General features: G+C 38.9%; 1 protein-coding gene across 14 annotated transcripts in view; it reads left to right on the forward strand.

Annotated features, from left to right (window-relative positions):
- Window positions 1-5,564: 5,564 nt before the first annotated feature.
- ZNF236 (zinc finger protein 236) overlaps window positions 5,565-25,840 on the forward strand; it is an 84,184-nt gene continuing 63,908 nt past the window's right edge. For 9 of the 14 annotated variants that reach the window (XM_087757899.1, XM_087757909.1, XM_087757975.1 and 6 more), the window contains exons 1-4: window positions 5,862-5,923; window positions 18,183-18,325; window positions 19,642-19,806; window positions 24,143-24,321. In XM_087757899.1, the coding sequence (XP_087614025.1) occupies window positions 5,863-5,923; window positions 18,183-18,325; window positions 19,642-19,806; window positions 24,143-24,321 (548 nt within the window). In that variant the 5' untranslated portion in view covers window position 5,862. Of the gene's footprint in view, window positions 5,598-5,654; window positions 5,809-5,861; window positions 5,924-12,449; window positions 12,593-18,182; window positions 18,326-19,641; window positions 19,807-22,600; window positions 22,682-24,142; window positions 24,322-25,840 lie in introns of those variants that run through there. The other 5 variants (XM_087757927.1, XM_087758000.1, XM_087757967.1 and 2 more) reach the window with 4 other exon arrangements.

Here is a 25,840-nt window from a genome sequence, read left to right on the forward strand (position 1 = left end):
GCTTAGAGGCTGCAATTTCAGGTAGCACAGACAACACAGAAACTAACGTCACTAAAAGAAATCACGAAACTTCTTAGAGTACGTTTATGACAAATTATTTAAAACAGATTCAAAAGCAAAGAAAAACCAACACCTCATACCATCTAGAACAGATAATACGCTATGGCATGCCTGCAGCAAAGCTGCTGGAAGATTAGCAGGTTGTATTTGAAGGACTGGAACGTTTTCCAGGCATGTTACACCCACAAACAGAAAATACACTGCAGCCAGTGGAGTACCTGCCCTACGGGGTATATATTACATAAATAGAAGAAAAATGGGAGAATCAAATGCAATAGAAAAGACACAGCTCTAATCATAGAGCCTCAGACTGATCAATGTGATAGTAGTAACTGCACATTTAGGAAAGCCGCACGAGAAAATTGTGATATCTGTGTTCAGTTTTAAACATGGAATGAGCCTTTAAATCCCAGTGGAGGAGCCAACCTCGATAACATGGTTTTGTAGGAATTCATAGCTATCCAATTATAACTCCAACATCGATAACGAATGTGATTTCTGTCCTTTAGATGATCAGTTTTAGTGCCCAGCTGGCAGCAGGTGAAAGTCAGACGTGAGATATCTAAGTTCAGTAGCATACGTTAAAAGAAGCTGCTAGACTCAGCGTTGTTCTTATTGGACTAGTGGTCCCGGTCTCAAAATACACTAAGATTTCACCTAAATGTGAAATACATATTAAAATACAGCTGTACTATCTCAATATACTATAGTACGACAGTATACTACCTCACTATACTGAATTCTCTCTTAAAATACTGAACTGTGCATGCAGCTATAGCACCTTTAGAAGCACCTTTATAAGCAAGCGAGTTGACAGGGCTGGAAACCCAAGTCCTTTAGCCACACAAAAGCAATACAACAAGGAGTAGGAGGCACCCTTTCTTTGATAAATGAACAAACCAACCCAGCAAAGCAGAAAACATTTCTCTTTCCTTGGAAATCAATATGTTAACATTAGAAAACTACTTCTTTAGTGAAATCCTTCATACAAAATGTATACTGCAGTTCTCACAGCGTATAATTTTAACAATTACATAGACGGTAAATATACACCAGGTCTATTCTAGCTTTTGCTATTATAGTAATATGAGAGAAGATTGCTGCTTTTGTTGACATTTCCACATTACTGCAGGTTCTAGTTCAGGTTATGTTCTGTAAGCATAAAGTTGCTCTTCCTGGTACAGCTTATTTCATTTTGGCAACAGGTATAAGTCAGTCCTAAGTGTATTTACTGTTTTGTGCCTACAGCAGGCAAATGTGCTGGTATAGCTATCGAAACACTCTTCTATGGAGGCCTGGCTATACTGTGTATGTAGGATATTGCGATCCCCTTTATTTCTCTCACCTCTGGCTGAACACAGAACTACTTTGGTGTATCGGTATTTCCATCACGCTGGGAAAATTGCAATGTTTTTTCTTAAAATGCCATTGCCTAAAGTCAAACCATGATTCAAAAACACATTAATTAGAAGTACGTTTGTTTATAGTTCACAAGCATTCAGACATGCAAAAGCTAAGCCATGAGAATTCAAAAGGTGTTATACTTATTTAAATGTCATGATTTTAAGCAAATTGTGGAGGGATTTGCCAACCTGGAATACTACACACCTACAGCTTTAACTCAGGGAAAGTACTGTGCTGCCCCAGCTTCGAAAACATGGGCAGAGAGCTGTTACATGACCCAGGTCCTTAAAATGAAAACAAAACAAAACAAAATTATTGAGCACATTCTAATCAATTTGTTGAAACATATATAAAAAGGATAAATTTGAAGTTTTATTGGGGAGAGTAACGGACTCATCCTGACTTAAAATTCATGCTAGAGTCAAAATTTTCAATCCCTGGTTTCACTGGTGAGTGCAGCAAATAATTTTATGTGCCCTCTTAAAAAAAAAGATTGAAATGTAATCTGAAAAATAGAAGCAGTCTGTTCAAATCAATCAAACCCAAACTGAAGTTAGCCAGCTAGCATAGGAATTTTAGTCCAAACAGTTCAAGTGTGGCGAAGGCATAAGCCATTGAAAATAGTATCTTACAACAGTAAGGGTGTGACAACTCTAACAGTAAATAGTACCCTACTTAGTAAGTAGCTTTACTGAGACGGTTCATCGGATTGCATCAGTTTGCCTTAAAATTTAGTAGCACATCTAGTACTACTAGTTGGTTGTAAAACCTAGAGTTCAACTTGTTCTGTGGCCTTGCGTTAGCCTTACTCTCTCTGTTGCCATATTCTTCATCCGTAGATAAAAAACAGGCATAACTTTTAATGTGGCATATTTTAAGGGCTGACACTATAGCTGCTTCTCTTCCTAGAAATTAGTGATATCAGATAAAATTAATGATAGAAAGAGTTAAAGGCCAACCATCTAGCACTCTCTGTATTACGTTACAGATTCCATCTGGGGAACAGACCCATGTTTCCTTTGCATGGACAGCAGAGCATGAATAATGGTCTGCTAGGCTCTCACCTGAGAAGGCACTGGGTTGCAATGCTAGGGCACACCCCAAAACTGAGAATTTTCCTGTGTAGCACCTCTAGGGTCACGCCAGAGACTTTAGAGAAATACTGTAATAGGTTATGTTGTATTTTGTAAATAATAAAAAGTTTTAAATATTTTGAAATATCAGCATCTCTGCAAATGTAGACAATAGATTCACTAACAAGCAGAGCAACGGTTTTAGCTATGCATGCAGTGCCTTTCTTGCAGGAGTTGCAAAGCGCAGGTGAAAAATATTACGTCAATCACATAGACAAAGAAGGGAAATTACACAGAGATTAAACAGCTTCAATAGACTGAAAATGGCTGTAAAGCCAGTGTTTTAAGCATATGATTTACCACTGGATTTCCTTACTAATACAAAGTCATTTTCATACGATCTTCAACACCTATTCCATATACTCTACGTGAACCGTTATTTGTCTCCCAGTACCACAGGCTCCTTGAGGATGTGAAGTAAAATCTCATGTCTTTTCTACTTTTATGCAGAGATAGGTTTGTACTGAATGAGAGAGTGATGCAGAAGTGTTAGAAGACTGATAGGCAATGACAAACCTACCACATAAATTTGGAACAGCTGATGCACAGACTTTTGCAGTACAAAATTAACGATGATTGTACTGCTGCTGAACACTGAAAGACATGCAGGGAACAATAACACTGAAAAGCTAAAATAGAAATTAAAGTTGGGTTTTGCATTAGACTTGAAAAATGAGGTGCAATTTCCATACTATCAGTATAGACAGAAGTTGCCTGCACATACAATCCCCCTTACATTCCTGTAAAGTGTACAGCAGTTCAAAACGGAAACAAAACTCACGATTCAAAGTTCTTAATCCTAAAGCAGAAGACCTCAAGAAAAAAATACAGATAATCCTCGTAACAAAGTTAGACCAAAATCAGAAGTAGTTAAAATAATGAGCTTGTGCAAAGTTTTTCTAGATACTGATTCAGTTGGGGGTCTTTGTTTTTGAGTCCTGTCCCTAGGGTCTAACTGAAACCACGTGAACAGCTGTGACCTTGTCTCATGTACTTGTAGTTCACTGCTGAAACGACCGGCAAGCTTAACTTTCAGCACAGAACCAGTCTATAACCACCAGAGGCCACTGCTGTTCTTTGCCTTTTCCCTGCCGGTAGCTGGGCTGTAGTGAGCAGTCGGCCCACAGGAGCCCCAGGCAAGGGTCACAGCAGCTTCAGTCCTCCTTTCCATATTTATGCTCCAACGCTGCACTTCTCCAGAGAAAATTCAATACAGTACACTTTTTACTGGCAGATAGTATAAGAAATTACCTAAATATTGCTTACCCAACCTTAGCCTTCAGGAAGAAGTGAAACCTTGCATTCCAAAGACCTGATTTCAGTCTTTGATACGATTAAATTTCATAGCTAAAGGCGAGTTTTTAGATGTAATTTAATTAGGTATCTCAAAGGCATTTAACTTAGAACTGATGAAAAAAATAGCTCCATACATTTGCAACAGAACAAGATAAATGAATTAACAAAGTGGTAATTAACATTCAACGATCAGAAAACTATTAAGTAATGTTTTGCGACTGTAGTTTACAGGTATCGCTACCCGGCCTGCCCTATTTTTTTCATCAGTGATCTGAAGTACCTGCTTAATACTATTTGCAGAGACTGCAGAAAGTGACATTAAAGTAATACATGTAATAAATGAGGACAGGGTCATCCAGCTTGTTTAACTAAGCCTACATCATATTAAATGTTTTAATGCCAGCTACTGAATCACTGTATGGTCTGAAACAAAGAAACCTGCCAGGTGCTGGCTGTATGGGATGGTGGAAGGAAACAAGGGATATCCTGAAAAGCAGTGAGAAGAACGTGAGCATTTTAACAGTTGAGCAACTAAGCAACAGCAACCTCGTTCAGTGGCAAGCGGGTTTTGGATCAATCTTTGGGTGAAAGACTGAGTAGCCAAAAAAAAACAAAAAAAGAGGGTTTATCACTGTAGGCAGTATTCTCATACGAGTTCCCTTTGTACAGAAATATACCCTTTTTAGAAGGATATTTAAAAATTAAAAGGTGCAGAAAGAAAACGTAACTCAGAGAAAGCTTTAGAATCTTAAATAGGTCAAACTATTCAGATGATGAAAAAAGATTATTCAAGTCACCCATCAAAAGCAAGTGTTTTGTATTAGAAGTTTTATTCAGCAAGGAAGAGGTGTAACAAAAATCTCACTTTAGAAACTGCAGCTCTACAAATTCAAAGACGACATATAGCAATGCCTCTGGAGGCAATGAGAGCCATGAAGCACTGGAACAAGCTATCAATAAAACCATCTCCATCTTTACCGATACCTTTCCAGAGGGCACACTTCCAATGCACACAAGTTATAGGTGGCAAAATTAAGTAGTATGGCTTATGATACCCAAAACCTGCTATTAAATGATCCAGTGATCTTTTATGATCCCCCCCCCCCCAAAGACCTCCTCACGCAGTACATGATTCAGGCAGCAGAGCTCAGAAATGTGACAAGTATTTAAGCAGCAAACCTCACCAGCCCCGACAGGGATTCGTGCTGCAGGCAAACGCGCCTCGGGGGCCGGGGCGAGCCCCATGCCCGCCGTGCACACGTTGTGCACCGCTCAGGCTAAAACCAGAATTCCCGTAGGGCGCAAGAAGGGAAGGCGGGGAACGATCGCCCCCAGGGAACGGCGCCGCGGCTCTGGCCGAAGCCGACCGAAGCCCGCCCCGCCTGTTTCTGTGCTCTGAATGGGAAACTTCGTCCCTGCTGCTGGAGCGACCCGCACGTAGGCCGCCGCGCCGGCCCCGCAGCCGGTAAGACCGGAGGCCCCGACGGGCTCAGGCCCAGCCCCAGCGGGGCGCGGCCCCCACCGCCGCCCGGCGCATGCGCCGCCGCCCCCGGATGTACCAACCCCCCAGCCGCACGCACGCCGCCGGCGCATGCGCACCCGAGCCTCCCCGCCACCGCCCCTCCGCGACCTCTTTCACGCCGCCGCGTACCCCCCCCCCGCGTTGGCGAGGCGCTCACTGCGCCTGCGCCGCCCGGCCTTGCCGTGAGTTCCCCTCTTCCCCGCTCGCCCCTCTTACACTCCCCGCCGCCGCCGCCCCGGGCCCGTGTGCGCCTGCGCCAGTCCCCCCCCCCGCCCCGGTGCCTCCGTACTCCCGCCGCGCCGAGCGGCCCGTGTGTAGGGGCCGGGTTCGCTCTCCCGTCCCCGCCCCCTCGTCCCCTTTCACCAACCGCCGCTTCCTCCGCCGTTGCCAAGTGTGTGTGTGTGCGCGCGCTGGGGGGGGGGGGCAGGGGGGAGGGAGGGGGCAGCCATGCCGAGGGGGCGGCCTCCCAAACCCAGCAGGGAGAGTAGCGAGGCCGGCACCGCGTCAGGTAAACAGGGCGGCCGGGCCAGCGCGGTAGGCGCCCGGGGGTTGGAGGCTGGGGAGCCGCCAGAAGGCGAAAAGCCTCCGCGGGCTCCGCATATAGTCCCCGGATATGGGGGAGGAAGGCCGGGTCTATTGTGCGAGTGTATAGGCGAGAGGGCGGAGGGGAGGGAGCCTGGCCCGGCCCTGCGGAATGATACCGGGCGGGCAGCGGCCGCCGCCCCACACGGCCCGGCGGAGGGGAGCCGCCTCGGCCCGCCGAGCCCCGCCACCCGCCCGCAGCCTCCCGCCTCCCGCCTCCCGCTCGGGGAGCGGCAGCGGCGGCTGCAATGGCCCCTCGCCCGCGGAGCGGCCGTTGCCTTCGCTTGCCGCCCCGTGGTGGGGCGGGCGGCGAGGCCGCCGGCGGAGAAGGGTTTCTCGGCCCAGGCCGGCGGCCTTGCCTTCCTCGTCCTCCGGCCGCGGTGCGGGTTCTGCCGGCGCAGGTCCCGGCGCCGGGCTGGCTGGAGGCGGCGAGGGCCGGAGGAAGAGCCCGGGCGGGCTTGCGGCAGGCAGGACAGGAAGGCTGCCGAGTCCTTCCGCCGCTCCCCTCCTTCCCCTCGCACTGCCTCCCCTCCCCCCGGGCCAAATTAACGAGAGCTTCCAATAAAGGATGATAAACGCGTGAAAATACGGTTCAACTCTTCCGTCTCTCTGATTACAAGAAGGAGAGCTTTCATGTTTTTGAGGCTTTAAAAAAACACCTATGTAGTCGTTTTCTTTGTGAGTATATGTATAAAAAAGAACTGGTTTTCTTTCCCGAACGTGTGTTCGCTGTCTCACACTTTTAATTTTTAAATCTTTGCTTGCATTTTAGTGTCGTTGATGACTAGAGGATACTAAAGGGCGGGATTGGTTTGATGGGCTTGGGTTTTTTTGACAGCGGTATATAACTAGTGAGTTTTAGGGCTCTTTTGTGTAGTTCATTCCTGCTGAGGTTACTAGGGATCTGTGAGTAATATCTAAATAAAGCCCACAAACTGCAAAAATACTGTGTTTCAGGTAGACCTGAAACCCTCATCAGTGACTTCTCTTTCAGCACAAGCATGCAGCAGTAGATTTTTTTTTTTCTTTTACCACATAGAACGGGGAGAGATTTCATAAAACATTTAAATACCATGGTTATTTCAGTCACTAAAAGTCAGCTAATTAATATTTCCAGTATATATTTAGAATGTCTGGTTTTCTGAATGCTTGCAGATGAGCTCTGGCTCCTCAAGAGGAATGTGTAGGTGAGCCTTCTGTAGACTACTTTTTGTAGAATTGAAATGTGCTGGCAGGCAAAGGAGAAATAATGCTGTACTGTTACATGAGTGTTGGGAAACTGGATAAAATGTTTTCTGCAGTATGGAAAGCTAAATGGTCCCCAGGTTCCTAGCAGAAGCTTTTATTGTGTTTTATTTTTTTGTTGGAGCCATTGACCTCAGCTTTTGAACACTAAATAATAAGTGTGTAAAGAACCCAAAGAGCTTTGGCTGTTACCAGTTTTGGAAGCTGAAGGGTTTTTGTAAAGTTTATTTTAACTAAAATGTCTACTTAATTCTCTAGTAGTTCTTGCAAGGGTACACATGTATCATATGCATGTAAGCTTCTATAATAATGGCATGATGTATGAAAGAAAAAGAGCAAGACTGAGACAAGCTGTCCAGGAAAAGTGCCAAGTAGCTGTATCCCTTTTGCTTGTAGTTGGACCTTGGGTCTTAGACCCTTCCTATGGTAAGAGGTATGGCTGACAGGACTTACTGTGAGTTTGATCATATGTAGTATTTTTCATGTATTTAATTTTTTTAAGAAGAAATTTGCTAATTTATCAGTGAAATTGTTTCATAGAGAGAGTTTGATTGCAGACAGCAGTTTAGAATTACAGGGTCTGGGGCTACCACAGATTCAGAGACTTCTGCAGTCTGCAATTGCAAGGACTCTTGCCCTGTATAGGCAAATATTGTGGGTTGTGGAGTCTTTGGTCCTTGAGATTTCAGCAGTTTGGGAAAACAGCAAAGTCAGTGTTGGCAAGCGTCACTTTTTTTCTACACTTATATGTGGCTAAAAGAAGGTCATAAATGAAGAAGCTCTGGCTGAGCAGGACAGCTTGGGAAATTTATGTTCTCAGGACATTTGGCTTTTTGTCCCGTTAAGGTACAGGCTGACAGACTTTGAAAACTGGTTGTGAATTCCATAGGCTTCACTTTTGGCAGGAGGAATTTTATTCAGAAAATAGCTGTTTACAAAAATAAAGTACGTGTCTTTTGCTTAGGAAATTGTACGTTTTTAGGTTTTGTTCCTTTTCAGTATGGTCCTCAGAATTCCTATAACCCTGGTGTGCTAATGACTTTCACGGCAGAGAAGTGTTGCTCTCTGTAGTTGTACAGTCTGTATGTTTGTGGTAATACAGCTTTGTTTCAAAGAAAATAAAGGTGAATCAGTAATGTTTTGTTGTGCAGCTTCCTTAGACTTCTTTAATCACCACGCGTGTCACATACTAGAACATGTTCTTTGTTCTAGGAAAATTAAATATGTTAAATAAAAACCTGAACTATAGGCAGCAATAGTCAAAACAATATCTTGACCTCAGTGGCCGCTATTCTAAGAGGACTTTTTTTGCATTGGTAGTTTTTTCCCAAAAATGTCTTGCGATTATCTTTTTTTTTTTTTTTTTTTTTTTTAAATAAACTTAATTGAACTGTTCAAATTGACCTCTCTGATGGGCACAAACTGAAACACAGGAGGGTCTGCCTGAGCGTAAGGAGACACTTTTTTACTGTGAGGGTGACTGAGCACTGGCATTGGTTACATGTGGAAGTTGTGGAGTCTCCTTCCATAGAGACATTCAGAAACCATCTGTACACAGTCCTGCGCAACTGGCTCTAGGTGGCCCTGTTTGAGCAGAGGGGCTGGACAAGATGACCTCCAGAGGTCCCTTCCACCCTTAACCATTCTGTGATTCTCTTTTGAGGTGGATGGAAGTATAGGGTATGATTCTCAAGAAGCTTAAAAGAGCTCATCGTCTGTGATTTGGGATTTTGCTGCTTCTTGATTCTTGCTCTGGCTGCTTAGCAGTGGTTGTAGAGCAAATCCTTTCACAGAGGTGCGGCAGGTCCTTGGCTCTTGCCTGTCTGAAAATTTCAGCGTGAGACCTTGAATATATATGAAACAAGAAGAATGCATTAGAGAAAATACTACTCCATGCAGATGTTTTTAAAGAAAGAAAAGGACAAGCAGCTCTTAACACATAATTGGTGTTAAAACACTAATAATACATTTTACACAGGTTCTCGTGATCTAGCCTCTATCCTGAGAAGGAAGTTAAAAAAGAATTATTCACGTGTGTGGCCTCAGAGTTTCCAGTGTGGCTGCTGTGGTTCTAAGTAACCCGCATTACAGCATTTGAACTGTGTCAGAGTTTTAGGCCATGTGAATTTTCTGTAGTCTGTTGTGCATCGTTGCCAGCGTTCATTTGAGAACCACCGGCTGAGGGGCAGTTCTGTTTACTCTGTTCCCTTAGGAGCCTCTGTAAGACACTAGAAAGCAATTTCCACTGCTGTTGTGCAGCTAAGGTAGCACAAATAAAACATGCAGGGTAACATTATTGTCTTCTGTTTATATTGGTATATGTTTTCTCATGCCCCTTTCTGAATATATTTATTTCTCTGATTTAAGCTTGGATATCTTGGCGATACCTTCTTAGTAATAATCCCTCAAACTGTTGCCTTTACTTTTAGTTTTACTAACTGACTTTGCATAACATATTCTTCGTATGCTTTCTTTAAGATATTAGCGTAATAGACAACGGTAATTTTAAATATTTTTGGAGCTTGGGAGAAGTGCCTGAAAATTGAAAAGAAAAAGCCTTGAAACACACAAGTGTTTTGGAAGGTGCAATATGATTTTGCTGTGAGAAAAGTTTTTAAAAATATGGTAGGCTTCATATTGTAGGGATGTTATTTTGAAAAATCGTACTCAACTCTTTGTTTTAATTAGAATTTAGCAATGAAGAGTTGCTATTAAGCTGGAATTGAAATAAATACCAGGCTTGTACTGTTCAGTTAGATAGCTAATGAAAAGACGATGTTGGAAGACATATTTGTTATAGATCCAGAGTAATATTTTGGGTGCTTATGGCTACTTTATTAGCTACTATAGTGGACAAGGGTTTTCTGTAGGTCCGGTGAAAACTTGAGACTTTGTCAGTGGTTCTTTCTGCTAATTTCTGTTTGTCCCAGTAAATGTGTAGTTGTCACCATGAGTTAGTAGTCACTGCTTTGCTATTTCTGTTGTTATTTCAGGTGTATGAGAAGAATTTTGAGGACTCTATAACTGTTCTTGCACCCTCAGTCATCTTTTCTTCCTCTAAATTTTCCTTCCCCATAGTGAACGTCCTTTCTATTTGTACCAGTGCTGCTTGTCACTGTTTGAATAGCAGCAACATGAAATGAGCAGTTTTGACTTTCACAACTGTCTGATCATTTTCAAATGGCAGAAGAGGAATTTTTTTGAACAGCAAAGTGAAGTATTTGCAGGGTGTACTGAAGCAGTTTTTAAGCCTAGAGTGTATGTTCTATACTTAAACTCAAAAGCTACTTCTACACAAGTTTAAACTGAATTCCTTTATGAGTGCAGTTAAAACTGAGTATTTTGTGCCTTCAGAGGGCATGAATTTTAACAGAATTCACATATGAGGAGTGGTAAATATTAAATACACACAGATAAGAAACACAGAGAAGGCAATGTAGCTTTAAGTCTGCCTCTGCAGAACTGGCTCTGTTTTGTTTGCTGCCTGTCAGTCCTCGAGCATCAGTTAGGGTATGGGTATACTGAATTAGAGGGAAGTCAGTTCTGAGGCTTTACATTCCCGTTTTGTATTATTGAAGAAAAATACAACTCGAACTCACCAGTTAAGTCTTCCCTGAATTTATATTATGTGGATTATTTTAGTATTGTGCACTAGGGTTTTACAGGGTGACCTCTAACCGACAAGAGAAGAATAGGTGAGTGATGTTATGCAGGCAAGAATGAAGAGGTTGTGGTACTGCTTCTGTGATGTGGGCTAAATCTTTTAAATACGATAGGTACAGGTAATTCCTTTTTAAAACATGCAGGAGGGACAACTCCTCAAACTTTTTCCTTAGAAAAGGTAATCTTTAGGCTTTAATAGTGATACTTTTGTTTGGTCATCTCACTGTTCTGCAGTAACAATATTAAGTTTATGTGTGAGGGGTATGTTGGGTCTCAGCAAGAAGATAGACTTAGATTACACTGATGTACTTTATTTCCACACTAGTTCCTCACTATAGTTGAAATATGTCTGTGCCTTTTCCCCAGTAATCTATGCAGTTAAATAACCTGTGTTTAAGTTACAGCTGTGTGATAACTTCATCCCTTGTTCTGTCCCTTCTCCGTAGCTTTCTGCTGATTGCAGGTCCTCATTATTTTAATCCTTATTGCAGTTGCACTCATACCTTCATACCTCATTCATTCCTATGCATTAAGTGCTTCTGAATATAATTAAATTTCTATTCGAGAGCTCTCATGTCTTTATTTTGAGTTTTTCTGCTGTAGTTGGATTGTGTTCCCTCTCGGGGAGAGGGAAGATCATCTAGCAAATCATTTAGTTCATTCTGTAATTTCTGTTAACAGTGTAGTGGCTGGGCACAGGAAAGGGTCGAGGTCTCAAGTGCGACACATCCAAATCATATGAAAACAAACAGCTGAAAAATGCTAGCTTGGTATATTCATATGCAGCTGTCAGAAAAGTGAAACTCCTGTTTTGGAATATTTAGCAATAAATATAGCAATATTTACCTGAATGTCAGATGAAGCTATCAGAGTTAGTTAAGGAAATGCCAGTTTTCAGTTATCTGTAGATTAGGATGATGTGGATGGTATATCTCTGTGGTGGGTTGACCCTGGCCAGCAATTAAGCACCTTCCAGCCATTCACTCACTTCCCCCTGCAGTAGGGTGGGAGACAGAATTGGAATAGCAAAAGCAAGAAAAAGCTTGCGGGTTGAGATGAAGACAGTTTAGTAAATGAAGGAAAAAAGTAAAAAAAACCCAACCAACCAACAAAAAATCCCAGCCAAGTGGCGCCAAGGCAAACGTTCACCACCTCTCACAAGCGGACTGCTGCTCGGTCAGTCTCTGAGCAAAGACTACCTTGGGAGGACTACCCCCGAGCTTGTATTGCTGAGCATGATGTTGCATGGCACGGAACATCCCTTTGGTTAGTTTGTGTCAGCTGTCCTCTCCCACCTCTCCCACCCTCAGCCTACTCATCGTGGGGGCAGAGTGAGAAATAGAGAAGGCCTTCACGCTGTACAAGCACTGTTCAGCAACAGCTAAAACATTGGTGCGTTACCAGCATTGTTTCAGTCACAAATTTAAAACACAGCACCATATGGGCTGCTATGAAGAAAGTTAACTCCATCCCAGCCAGACCCAGTGCAATCTATTTAGCATTTAACCAGCTACGCTGGAGCTATTAATTCTGTGTTCTGTCAGGCCTCCCCGCTGCCTGCAGCGCATCAGTGTGGCTTCTGCGGTCCTGAAAGGAGTGCGGCTGCTTTGTGGTGGCAAATGCGGAGCAACTGGCACCTGGACATCCATCTCAGCAGTGTGCCCCTGGAAGCTAAGCATCTGGACTGGTACTGCTTTAAATTCCAGATGGATTATTGACCAAAACATTATAAAACTACCTTATAGGAGCAAATCTTAATTTCTGGATTGTGGTCTGATACATGGATTGAGAGTTGTCTTTCCCCTGCTCCTCCCGTTGGAAGTTATGAGGAATGACTGTTTATTGTTTTTGTTTGAGTGCTGAGCTAGGTTTAAACTAACCTGATTCTTTTATGTTTGCAGAACTAAGCAAAATGTTTTATCGTTTGTGTTCTACGACTTCAAGTGTAGTATGAGGAAGCATCAATATTGCCATCCCTGCTTTGTTCTCTTGTCCTACCACTTTCTTTCCACTCGTAAATTAGTAAATAGGTTTTGATAGGGTCAGACCCTTTTGTCCCTAAACTTGCCAGCTGCCATTTAACTTCAGTGACAAGTTTTCAGCCATTAATTCCGCAAGCTTGAGTGTTGTATTCGCAGTGTCCTCTCAGTTGGATGCGAGTAGACTATTAGAGATCTAATAAGGCTGTGCTGCGTTTACAGCTGAATGAGTCCATCTGCGCCTTGCAGAGAGGATTGCAGGCTGCCATGAGGCACAGCGCTGCTTACATAAGGAAGAGTTGGGAGCGCTCTAATTCTGTCTTCCTCCTTCCACACTGAGTTGTCATCAGTGGCTTATAGCAGAGAGCACCTGCTTGCTGACTCAGCTCCCGAGGTCAAGTTTTCACGGAGGCTGTATCGCAGAAGTAGCCGAGTTGCCCCGAAGCTTGATTGCTGCTGCTCTGTGAGGGACAATTAATGTGAAAAGAACTTAAAGGTTGTAACATTAAGAGCATTTAAATAAGTTTGTCTTTAAACTGCAAGTTTATTATCATTGATAGGTACTTTGCAAATCTGATTCTGGTGTTTTTGGGCACTTTGGACAAACTAAGAATACAGACAAAATGTATGTTGGACAGTGCATAATGAGCTAAGTGCTCCCTGTTTAGTTTAATTGTATTGACACTTGACTGTCTCTCTCAAGCTGTGAAGGAATAGGGTTGATTTATCTTGCAACTAGACAAACACGCACATTGCAAAAAAAAAATGGAAAATGACAGTAGCTTTGGCACTGTTTCCATGCAGTTAATATTAATAAATAGCAGTGGTTTAAACTTTGCAGCTGTTCAGTGAGGTTTATCATTTGTTGTAGTGTGCAGACCTGAAAGAATCACTTACTTTCCAGGGCATTTGTTACTCTGATATTCATTTTGTGTTTTCTCTCTGTGTGTTTGTTTATGGATGTCAGTAAGTAGCTCCTGTCGAGTAAGAGCATGCCAGTTTTTCATGTAATTTTGTTGACATTATATGCTTAATCAGTTAATGTCTTCCCTAACTGAAAACTCAAACTTTTAATTCTGTGTGGTTGACTTGAATGGCATTCTGTTAGTTCATTAACAGACAGCAGACTTGTGTTTTCATCTGGACAGAGTATATCTGACAATAAATAGATTGCTTAATCTGTGTACCTAATATTTATATTTTTCTGAGAGCATAGGTACCATATTAGCCATTTATGATAGGGTTGCTAATCTGATGAATGATGAATTGTGACCATCAAATGCTATGTCACATATGTCAGTATTTTTAGTTTGTTTCCCTTTGGTACTCAGGGAAAGTTTAGAGTTTGTTTGTTTTTGTTTTGATTTTGTTTTTTTTAATTAATAAATTTCACAGTGCATTTAGAAGTATAGGATCCATACCCCACTGCCAGCTTCTCGAATTGACATCATCTGTGTGGTTTTGGGTGTTGAAAAATATTGGCCTTTCAGATAGATTCAGTATTTTGCAGTGTTTGGCTTGTTTCATGATCCAAGCCAATGTGTTTGAAAGCATTTTTTCTCTGATTTAAGGAAAGATGATTGCACAACTGGGTTTTATTGCAGGTTTCTCTGAAACATGGTAACATAGGCTATTATTTTGGCTTGCTATGATATAGAGGTATCAGTGTAAATAGTGTCTTCACCTGGTTATTAATTCTTGTAACAAAAAACTCTGTCAAGCTTTTATTTCATTTTTATATTGAAATGAAGACAGACCCAAGTCATACTTTATGAGTCTGTGACACCTGCCTGAAAAGTCAAAATATAGCTTGCTTACTTGTTACTTTTTTAATTGGCAATGTCTTTCCTGTTTTTCTGTCTTCGCAGTTCTATACACAGCATAACAGTTTTGTTGTTGCTGTTATCCAACTGCTTGATTTCAGTAGGGGTATTATTCTGAATACTCTTCTTGTTACTGGAAGAATAGAATAAAAAGTCACTTCCTGCATCTTTAATAAAAGGGAGCTGTGCAACTCTCAGAAATACCCAGTATTTGGCTGGTAATAGAGGACCAAACTATTTTAGTGAGAATATGAGTAAAAAAAGATTACTATAGTCTCATCTTTCCCTTAAGCTACTTCAGACATAGTGTTAAGGAATAAATGAATTTGTGTTTTCATTTTAATCTACATTAGATCTCAATCCTGCCCTTTGAGTGGAAGTGAAACAATTGAACTTTCAGAGTTCTTTTAAATCCAAACTGGACTGTTTTTGTATTCATACCGGCTGTAACTACTTAGAGCAGTCTTCAGCCTGACCTTCCAATAGTTGAGCCTTTGAAGATTTCTGTAATCTAACCTAAATTGATTTGCTGTGCCTTATCCTTAGGGATTTCTGCAAAAAGAGTCCTCTACCAAGTCAAGCTGGACCTTACAGTTCAGTTGCTGATTCTAGGGTCCAGTCCTGACTCCCAAACATCTTTCTTTTGCTCTTTAGCAATATGAAAGATAGGATCAAAAAAGCATAAGGTTTGGTTTTGGGAAGAGTTACAAAGATTTTCTTTGAAAGAGGAATGCTTAAGATGTTACAGACATAAGCAATGAATTTTCTAAATGTGTGCATTCTGTTTCTTCTTCCCTGGAGTCTGAAGGCCTTTAGGAAGGCAAGAAAGGCTTGCAGGCAGCTCAAGAGTTTATGATCACCCATGAACTAGTCTTGAGAAACTCCTGACGCTTCGACACGGGGTGTGATGTGCTCAACTCCTCATTTCCCAAAGTTTAGGCTGTTTTTCTGTTCTTTCCTATGAAATATTTTAAGATTATGCTTTTGTTACACCTTTCTGTTCATTTTAGTGGTGATCATTTCCTTCTTTTTAAACAAAAGCTGAAATATCTTCTTCCTGTGTATTTCTGCATCAGGTGGTATGATTTCATACACTTCTAGTTATCAAATTCTGTTGAAACATCACAAGGATATTTAATTATTCATTAACATACAGTTAATTTAAACTTCTTTTTGATTTCCAGAAGAAAAATCATAGCCTATAATCAGTATTGCAGTTGATACAGATATGATACACATTTTAATAAAAATGATAGAAATGTTATTGACCTAAAAAGTAAGTAATTTGGTAATATTATTCAGACACTAGTGAGCATGTTGCTTTTTGTGTGTTTGAAATTGTAGAAAAGTTAGCACCTTTGATTATTTCAAATTTACGCTTTTGCTACTTCAATTGCTTCGGCATTGTTTTTGTATATTGTCTGGTGTCTTTGATCTCGAGAGTGAATGTTTAAAGATAATCATCTCTTTGGTTCATGGAGAAGGTTTAAAGGCCTTTCTAAAGTCATGGATTGGATCATTTTTCAGTTGTCAATTTAAAGTGAGAGGTCAGGCCTTCATGGGGTTGAACAATTACTCCTTTTTCTAGGGGAAAGGAAAGCTTCTTGCATTATGTTTTCATATAGTCCAAGTATTGGGGTAGATTTTTCTTTCACCTCTCTTTTTCTTGTCATGCCAATATTTACAGAAACTGATTTTGTGCCCTTTATTCTACTCAGGTATGTTTATCACAAGGACGCTTGAAGGACAGTGTCTTGTAATTAAAGCTGTGGTTTTCAGCTTTTGAAAAATTGTGACCATTTCAGGGATGTTATTGATATTGTCTGCATATACTATGAATTTACAGTTGAGAGTCCTTTAAAGGATGCAGTAGGCTTAAGTTTATATGTGTTAAAGATTTGTGATGGTTAAGCAAAGTATTTCTCTCTAACAGAAAGACATGTAACTAAACTTTGCAAAGCAGAAATCAATTGGGCGGCTTAGTCCAGAAATGGGAAGTCTGAGTCCCCAGGACATTGTTTTTAGTTGTGATTTTTCGCCCAAAACATCTTGTGCTGAAATGTTTCCTAGAGCTTCCTCAACTACAAGCTTTTTTAGTTTATTTATGAGAATTTTAGCAGGAAAAAAAGGTGGTCAGGATGTAAGGTACTGATTCTTTTTTTTTTTTTTTTTTTCTTCCTTTGTAAATGGTGTGTTGAATGAGACGGGACTTTGCAGTAGGTGCAATACTGAGCAGAAATACTATATGAATTGTAATCTTTGGTTTCCTCTGAGGAAATGTAAACAGGATGCTGTAAATTTCTAGTTGTGTTGTTACTTCCTATGCCTAATTCTTTCATATGTGGTGAGGAGTACTTTGTTAAAGGGAAACATCAGGCCTTGCGTGTCTAGATAATAAAATCAACGTTACCGTTCTTTTGCATCCTGTTGCTTTCTGTTGTTGATGCACTTTGTTGAGTTGTGTCAGCGTTTGAAACTGAATTCTATGGGGTTTCTCTTCAGTGTCCTTAATCTGCAGCATGAGTCAATTTTTATTTTCATTTTAGTACTACTGCTTTGAATGATCTTACATGTTTTAACCCCTCCTGCCAATTGCTTTTCTTAAAGTTTTTCTTAAATAAAGATAACTTCCTTAGTAATACAGTATCTTCTCAAGTGTAAAATGTTCTTAGCTTACTTGGATTAATATTTTCCTGATATCTTAAACATTTATGGGACTGACTTCAGCCATTTGAGCAAGACGATATAGAAGCTTTCAACTTGTATATCAAAAGTTGTGTGACTGTAGGAGTTCAAAGCAAGAAAACTGCATGGGCTTAGACTGAGTCTATTAAAAAAAAATCTTTTTTCTCCGTTGAATTCATGTGTACACAGTTTGACTTGCAGTTTATTGCATCTCTCAGCTATTTGAAACATTGGTGTTGGTTTTACAACTGTAAAGGTAACTAATAAAAGGTTTTACGTTGTGAGAAGTAGAAGAAAGAAAAGATGCCTAAATTTTTCTTAAAGAAAAAAAAAAGAGAGAGAGAGAGAGAAAGGAGCGGGGGGAGGGCAGAAAACCTGTGTAGTCAGAACTCCTGACTAAGTTCTGTTAAAAAGTTTTTTAAGAAACACATCATGTCATATTATTAAAAGTAACCCCTGGCAGTATCTTACTCATACCTAGTGTATTTGGCAGCATTTTATTTTGTTGCAAACTTGATGGGTGTTTATGAAGCACAGAAAGAATTTATTTCAAATTACTAGAAAAAGGTGATTAGTTAGAGGGATGGATATATTCTGTTGGTCCTGTGTCAATGGAAGCAATAATGTTTATGCCTGAGATCTTCAAGATCCCACGAAGTTAGAATCTTGTATAAGTCAAAATCTTACAAGAGTTTGAATACATTCTGCTTCAAAGAATTCTGTTTTTTACAATAAATTATAAGTAAATGAAATGTGACTTCATACAAATGTTTCGATGCTTGTTTTGTAGATGATGTTCTGACACCGAATATAGAGGACAGTAATTTTCCCTACGAAGTACCTAACTTCCGTAAGTGTGAGATCTGTTTGCTGTCTTTTCCAAAAGAGACCCAGTTCCAGCGCCATATGAGGGATCATGAGCAAAATGACAAGGTATGAATTTTAGTAGATATAAACTTAGACAATATATTGATATTGTATATTGATATTTTCATATACTGACAAGTAAAGCTAACACAAGACTTCATTTTCAGTTTTTTTTAATCACATCACTAATAATTACTACTTGGGGACCTCAGAGTTTTATGAAGTTTCTCTTTTATGTTTCCTTATGTTTCCTTTTAGACAGGACCTTACTTTCATGCCATTTAGTTAGGTAGTAGTTTCCAGTTCAGTAATTTTTAATTTTAGCCATCTTCTTTGTTTTATAAAATAGATGAAAAAATAGATGGGTTTCTTTTAATTGAATTTGCAAACTGATTCTACACGTTAGCAATAAAAAGAAAATAATGCTTATATTGATTAACTCGACCCCGCTAGTCTCCTGTAGCTCTTTTCAATAATGTCAAGCAACCTAATCTAGTATGTATGTATTAGTCAGTAGATGAATGTCATCACTTTAGCTGCTAACAAATCAAATTTGGGAAAGAATGAGAAAAATACAGGCATGTGATTAAGACTGGACTGACTTCTTAAATGAAGCTTTTGCTACGGGTTTCATCTGTAATCTGAAGCATTTCATTTCTGTTCCTTGCTTTCTATTTCACAAAGCTAAAATTACTTCGTGTGATGGAAAAATAATTTTATTACTGTTTGAGGTAGCTGTAGATACAGATTAATTTTTACAACATGTAGAACTTTGAGATGATAATTCATGTGTACAAAGAACTACTTACACAAGTTTCAATGTTGTAAAGTTGATATATAAAAATAGAAGTTAATATTGTTAAAACCATGCTATTGCACACTTGTGTAAGAGCCTTTATATCTAAAAGTGAAGGTGCTCTTAAAGAGTGAAAACTGATTGTGCTCATCTCAACTGAAGAGCAGTCAATCCTAGCATAAAATAAGCTCTTTGCTGTTTCGATTATTAATTTTGCTTAAGGAGAAGGTCACGACCTTAGTTAAAGTAGGAAAATTTATTTCCATGTGTTGCTCATTCTTCTCTCCTGCTAACTTCACTCTTCTTGGACAGTCTCAGTTTTGAGTCTCTGCTTTCTTTAGCTCCCCTGCCTTCTTTCCCCATATGCTCTTGGAAGTGCTGTATTTGCATTTTCAGTAGTGAGATGCAAAGAAGAGAAAATAATTAAGACTGGTATTATTAAGGATCGTTATCTTTTGTAGGCACTTGAATTGCTCTTTTTTTATTTTAAACATTTTGATTTGTATGGTTATATGTGTCACCTAGGGTATATGTAACTTATGGGAAGATTGAATTTTGTCTTTATTTTTGTGCTTTTAACAAACAGCCTCACCGATGTGACCAGTGTCCGATGTCATTTAATGTTGAATTCAACTTGACACTTCATAAATGTACTCACAATGGTGAAGATCCTACGTGTCCTGTGTGCAACAAGAAATTCTCCAGAGTAGCCAGTCTGAAAGCTCATATAATGCTACATGAGAAAGAAGAGGTAATTCATTAAACCTCATAATTTAAATTTTGAAAAGACCTGTCATAATGGTTGTACTTAATCCCTTACCTTACATGCTTTAGATTGGAGGATTTATTAAATGGTCTCTTTCAGAAGAAATATAAAACTTTTAGTGTGGAGTTTGTTTTAATAATAGTAGCAGAAATTAATATACTGGAAATAAGCAATATGATATATGAACATTAACTGATTAGTTATTTACAAATACTTTTATTTTGAAGCAATTTCTGTGATTTCATGTACATTGATAAGCCCACAGGTAATAGTCTGGGTGATCATTTTTGATGGCAGATGTCATGGTGAGGCCCTCTCACCATCTATATCTTGCATCATGAAGCTGCTTCCTTATCTAGAACTCCCACCCCTTTTTTTAGTGGTTATTTTGCTTGAGAAGACTTCTTGCTCCTTCCCCTCTCACAATTTCATTTTCCGTTTTCATAAGGCATTGGTTAAATTCTTAGCAAACAGTTAATGCATAGTAGTATTTTGCACACTTTATAGTTGTTACAGCATTACTGCAGTTGCCAGAGTTGATTGTACTACCCAGAATACCAAGTTTTCAATCATGTAATTACATCTTCCTCCTGCGAAGGCTTTTTTGAAACTGCACTCTGCATTGGAGAAGTGAGCTGAGTCAAGGGTGCACTTTTATTGTCAGACTTCTAATCATAAACACAACAACTGTATGTTTCTGCCTACCAACTGCAGACAGCTTACAGCAGTTTTTACCACTAGGTTTGGGATGATAGGCCTGTTTGCATTTTTCCCTAAACCAGGCAGGGAATGCCATCTGTAGAGAATGTGTTCATTCTTTAATCTTGTTATGAGTTTACATTTTGTCATGTACACAACCAAGTTAAAATTGAGAGGGCTTGAATACAATTTTGTTGCATGTTAATGTATCTATAATGATACATAGTTTAATGGGTATTTATTGGGGAAACTTGATTTATGAATTGCTGAAAACATCAGAATAAGGAAACCGAGCATCAAGAAAGATGCCTAAGATTTTTAGTATTCATTTCTATCACTAAGTGATTTTTCATCCTCTTCAGCTGCTCTGATTTTGATACTTAGTGCAGATGTCAGAAGAATAGCTTGTGTGATGCCTTTCAATTTAAAATTCAATCTGCAGCTTAAAAATTAAACTTATATTAACACCTTTCAATTGCTAATGAATATATTCTTGTAACACTCTATCGTTCTGTAATAAAACAGATGAACATAACAATAAATTCACAGAGAATTGCAAGAATGACTTTCCCAATAGTTATGCACTGGGCCTGTAGGAGAGCTGCAGTTTGAACTTGAAGCAGAGGGTCTTGATGATGGCACTAGCTGGCATTCAGGAGTTTTTCCTAATGTGCAGGATAAGAAGTTATCAGTGGAGTACATTCTCCCTCCTGTTTGCTATCACTTTCTTACTCTTGCTGTTAGAAAGGCTGAAAATCTGAAAACAGAGCAAAAATACATGCTCGCTTACTCATATGTAGCAGTTGAGACTACTGTCCAAAGCTGAGGTTTGGGTAACTGTAGTCTTTCTTTGTGCTGCATCAGCCAGCTTTATCTGCAGGTGAGTGCAGAAGGGCAGTAACCAGAAACTAGTGTGATTAGCTTCTTGAGCTCTCCAGCTGGCATTGGGAGAGCATATCTGTCTGTGTTGAAATGCAGATTTTTGTGATTGATTGCTCCTGTGAGAGATTCCAGAAGGAATTTCCTGGGCTATTTAAATCTATTTTGCAAGAAACTACCTTTTATCGTCATGTTCTTTAGTGATTTGTGTGTGATAAACTGGTGTAACGGAAAAAAAAACACGTTTGAAATTCCTCAGTTAAAGGTAGCTTTCTTGTAAGAAGTCATAAAGAACATACCTTGTGTAAATATGCCTGACCTTGTAGAGGATTCTTGCTTTTGTCCGTTTCCTCAGTGGAAATAGACAGTGGTATGTTTTGGCCTGATGAGGCAGCAATGCTAAATACAAACTGAAAAATTCTAATTTATAGCATTAAAATGGCTAATATGTCTTTTTTCTCCATGAGCATGAGGTTTTCTTGGGCTTTAGGAAAATCTTAATATGTTGACAAAGTTAAAACTGATATTTGGTGGATATAGAGTAAAAATTGAATTATTAAAAAAATCCTGTTTTTTTGGTTTTTGTTTTTTTTAAGAATGTTCACTGTATTTGATTTGTCCTGTCTTATAATTCGGTAGCAATGGTCTTTGAAAAAGTGCAAATTAAAATCTTCTTTTACAGATGGTAGGAGTCATTGATACGAAACAGGTAAAGATAGTGAGTTTCAAAGTGTTCCTTCAGATATTGCATCTGATAAGATAAAGATAGTTAATACAGGCAGAATTAGATGAATAAAGCTCTCTAAAATTATTTTTGAGTTTGGGAATTTTACATATTATCTAGCAGTGTATGAACAGCCTCTTCTGTTTAATGTTAGAAGGTGAGTTTAACCATAATGAGGTTAACAATGTGCAGTTACTTGTTCTGTGTGTGGTGGTGGATTTTTTTGTTTGCTTGAGGAGCAAAAAAATAAATCTGCTACTGCTTATTCCAGAGAGAGGCTATTGGGTTTGATATATTGCTGGGTTTTGGTACAGTTTTTCTATTTTACCATGTCCTTGCTTTCCTACAGCAAATTCTGCAGTAATGAATAAAACTACATAGACTTTCATTGTCTCAAATACTTCTTAGGCTATTCTTTTGTTTGTGGAAGTTGCTTAATAGAATAATAATAATAATAATAGCAATGTAATGTCATAGGTAATGTCGGTCCGAAAAATGCTGAGAAGCAATTGACAAACTCTCAATTTTGGGGACCATGAGCTTGATATAGTATGCATTGTAAGTGTCTCTTCAGGTAATTTTTCCCCACTTGTACAAAAGGATTGTCATAAACCAAATTTGTTGTGTGAGAACAATATTTTTCAATAAGAAGTATTCAGATTTGAATGTAGATCCTGGAAAAGAATGTAATATTTATTTATTTATTGTCCCACACTGTGACTTGAGTCTGGTAATAAAGATCTCTAGGTTAGATTAAACAAGTCATTTTTGAGGTAGTATTTAATTTCATTAAAGGACTTCAGATTTTTAAGTTTTTGTGTGGAAACTTCTGGCGATATTGCATAATTTTTGTTTTTTCAGACTTAGGGAACAAATTTATTGTCAAAGCACTTTAAAAATAGCACTGCATATCTTCATTCTTCTTGATTAAAACATTCTTGTCAATATTTTTATTTAAATGACGACTTCCCCCCCCCCCCATGTTGATCATTCAAGGAGGAAAACAAAAAGGGGGGGAGGATAAAAAACCACTTCCATTTGCAGTGGTAATTACAATTATTGAAAAATGAACTGAGATGAAAACTGTCTGAAGTTACTTACACACACCAGTAAGGAACATGTAACAGATGTATTGCCAAAGAGATGGTGAATATTTTTAGACATTTAATCTTAACTCTTTGCTTAGATTTTATAAAATAAAGATACACTGAGAAATGAAATTAATGGTTTTGAAAAGCAAAAGGAAGTCAGATAAATGCAGAGCTTTTAGTTTTCATGGAAACAATATTTAACTTTGATTCTTCCTCTAAATTTCAGAGAAATGGCAGTGCTTTTGCATTAAACATTACAAGTATGATTTCCATTCTAAATGACGTGGAATACTAATGTAACTGGAAAGTGGTATGTTTAACACTGCTGTAAAATTAATGGGTTGAAGTGAGACCTGTCAAAACTGTTATGTGTCCCTACTTATTTCTGTTGTCTTTTCTGTGAAGACAGCTTAAAAAAAGTTGGTAGTAACTGTGGTGTGGGATTAGTGTTTAAAAGTAAGTGGCAATTTGTATCATTTTAACCAGTAAAAGTGTAAAATCCCTGAATCTACAGTTAAGATGTTTCTGCTTAGAAAGTAGTATTTTTTACAAATGTTTATGTAGACCATCGTGTAATGGCACTGAGGTAAGTTTCTGTGTGTATCTTGAAATAGCCTACCAAGGAAATAAGAAGTGGTGGTGAGGATGGTACTGAACTGCTTGTTTCTGCTACCATGTAAACTTTTTCAGAATCCAGTTTCAGTGGAGTTTCTTAAAATAAAAATATTACGATAAGGTTGCAGTGATTATTGTTTATGATTTATATTATGGGGCTCAGAAACCTTTTTCGCTTGTATACTTTTATTGCTGCTTGCTTCCAGCTGCCAGTGTCCATAGAAGGATACATTCATCTACTTGAGCAAAGCTTGTGCAAGTGTACTGCTGTTTGGGAATCTTTTGAAAAATCAGTCACTATTATCTCTTTCAGAATCTTATCTGTTCAGAGTGTGGAGATGAATTTACTTTACAGAGTCAGCTGTCCATACACATGGAAGAACATCGTCAAGAATTGGCAGGCAGTAGGATCCACAGCTGCAAGTCTTGCAAAAAGGAATTTGAAACTTCCTCACAGCTAAAGGAGCATATGAAAACCCACTATAAAATAAGGTGACAATCACGGGATTGTAGCAAAATGAGATGTTACTTTTATCGTGATTGCTGGGGGAAGCAGGAGTAGCATTTCCAGTCAGCAAAGTACCATGATCTATGCAGATCATTTCTTTTCTTTGGTATGCTGTTATGAAATGGCTTTTTTTTTTTTTTTAAAACCTTGCTAAAGTAGGTGGTTATTTTTAGAGGCCTTTTGATTTTTTGCTGTTTTCATATTTAGGCACTGATACTAAGCATAGTTCCATCTCCTAGCTATTTGTAAACACAGGCAAAGTTTTTCTGATAGAGAGTGGTTTTCGAATTGTGTTTATGTGGGATTTTAAAGGCTAATGGCAGTACACTGAAGAAACTGTATACTAATTTTATGTAGCAGTTATTGTAATTGCAAAAATCCTAATGCTTACCTTCTGCAAAGAAATAAGTTGTTCCTTGCAGTTTAATAGTCTTTTGCGAGTAGTCCTTGCCACGATCTGCTGTGAGTTTCTTGTAAATCTGAAAAAGCGCAAAATGAAGGGGAAAAACCAGGCCTAATAAATGCTGTTCTTACTTTTGGTGAAAATTTGTTCTGGTCTTCCTTTCAGCTCTCTAGTTTAACTTCACTTTTAGGAAGGTGAAAATTACTTTAAGTTAGAAGAAAGAAAAACTTAAGTCTGTTGGTTTAGTTTGTACATTGAGAAAGCCTAAGGCTTTTGACAGGCGATCTCTCTTTTAATCTTTACTCTGTTTGTATAAAAAACAGATGGGAAAAATATATATTTAAAAATGAGAAATATTGGGTATTTCCAGTTATTTTTATTAGCAGATGTTGCAGGTTGTGAGTTCTTAATAGTTGTGTTCCAGGAGGTTTAAAAAAGTATTGTTGTAGATTTCCATTTGCAAATTGAAAATTGAGGTAAAGTTGTTATGTTTCTATTGAGTTACATATTACTACACACAAAAAACGTTCTTGTTGTGGACATCTCCTGTGTAAGTTAGGATGACTAAATAATGAATGGATGAATTAATCTAATGTGATGGCTGTGATTTTGAGACAGTATTATGCATGCTACATTCGATATAAATGAGATATAAGCGGTCCACGATAATGTGTTTATCTTTATTTTCATAAACATGGATTATTTTTGGATTCAGAGCTTCCTTATATGAGATTTGCCTTATTTATCAGTTCAGGTGTAGAAACGTGTTGCACCTGTATTCAAGAAACTACTGTCCATATGGTGCTTAACTGTCCTTTCACCAGCCGTACCAATACAACCCATGTGTGTGAGCCAGGTTAATGAATTGCATAAGTGATTGCGCTCCACTTTCTGTGTTTCAGTAGAAATGATTTTGAAAGCAAAAATGTGGACATTCTGATTTTTTTTTTTAATTATTTGACACAATGCGCTCATATGATTCAGATGAACTATGAGAAGTTAACATTTGACCTAACCTGTTTGACTGTATATAAGGTTCAAAGACATACATCAGTAGTTAAAAATCTTACTATTTGATTCCTGCTTTTCATTGTTAAATA

Source organism: Nipponia nippon, unplaced genomic scaffold, assembly GCF_047370975.1.
Source record: "Nipponia nippon isolate SJK-2023a ecotype South Korea unplaced genomic scaffold, ASM4737097v1 scaffold_1, whole genome shotgun sequence".
NCBI lineage: Eukaryota > Metazoa > Chordata > Aves > Pelecaniformes > Threskiornithidae > Nipponia > Nipponia nippon.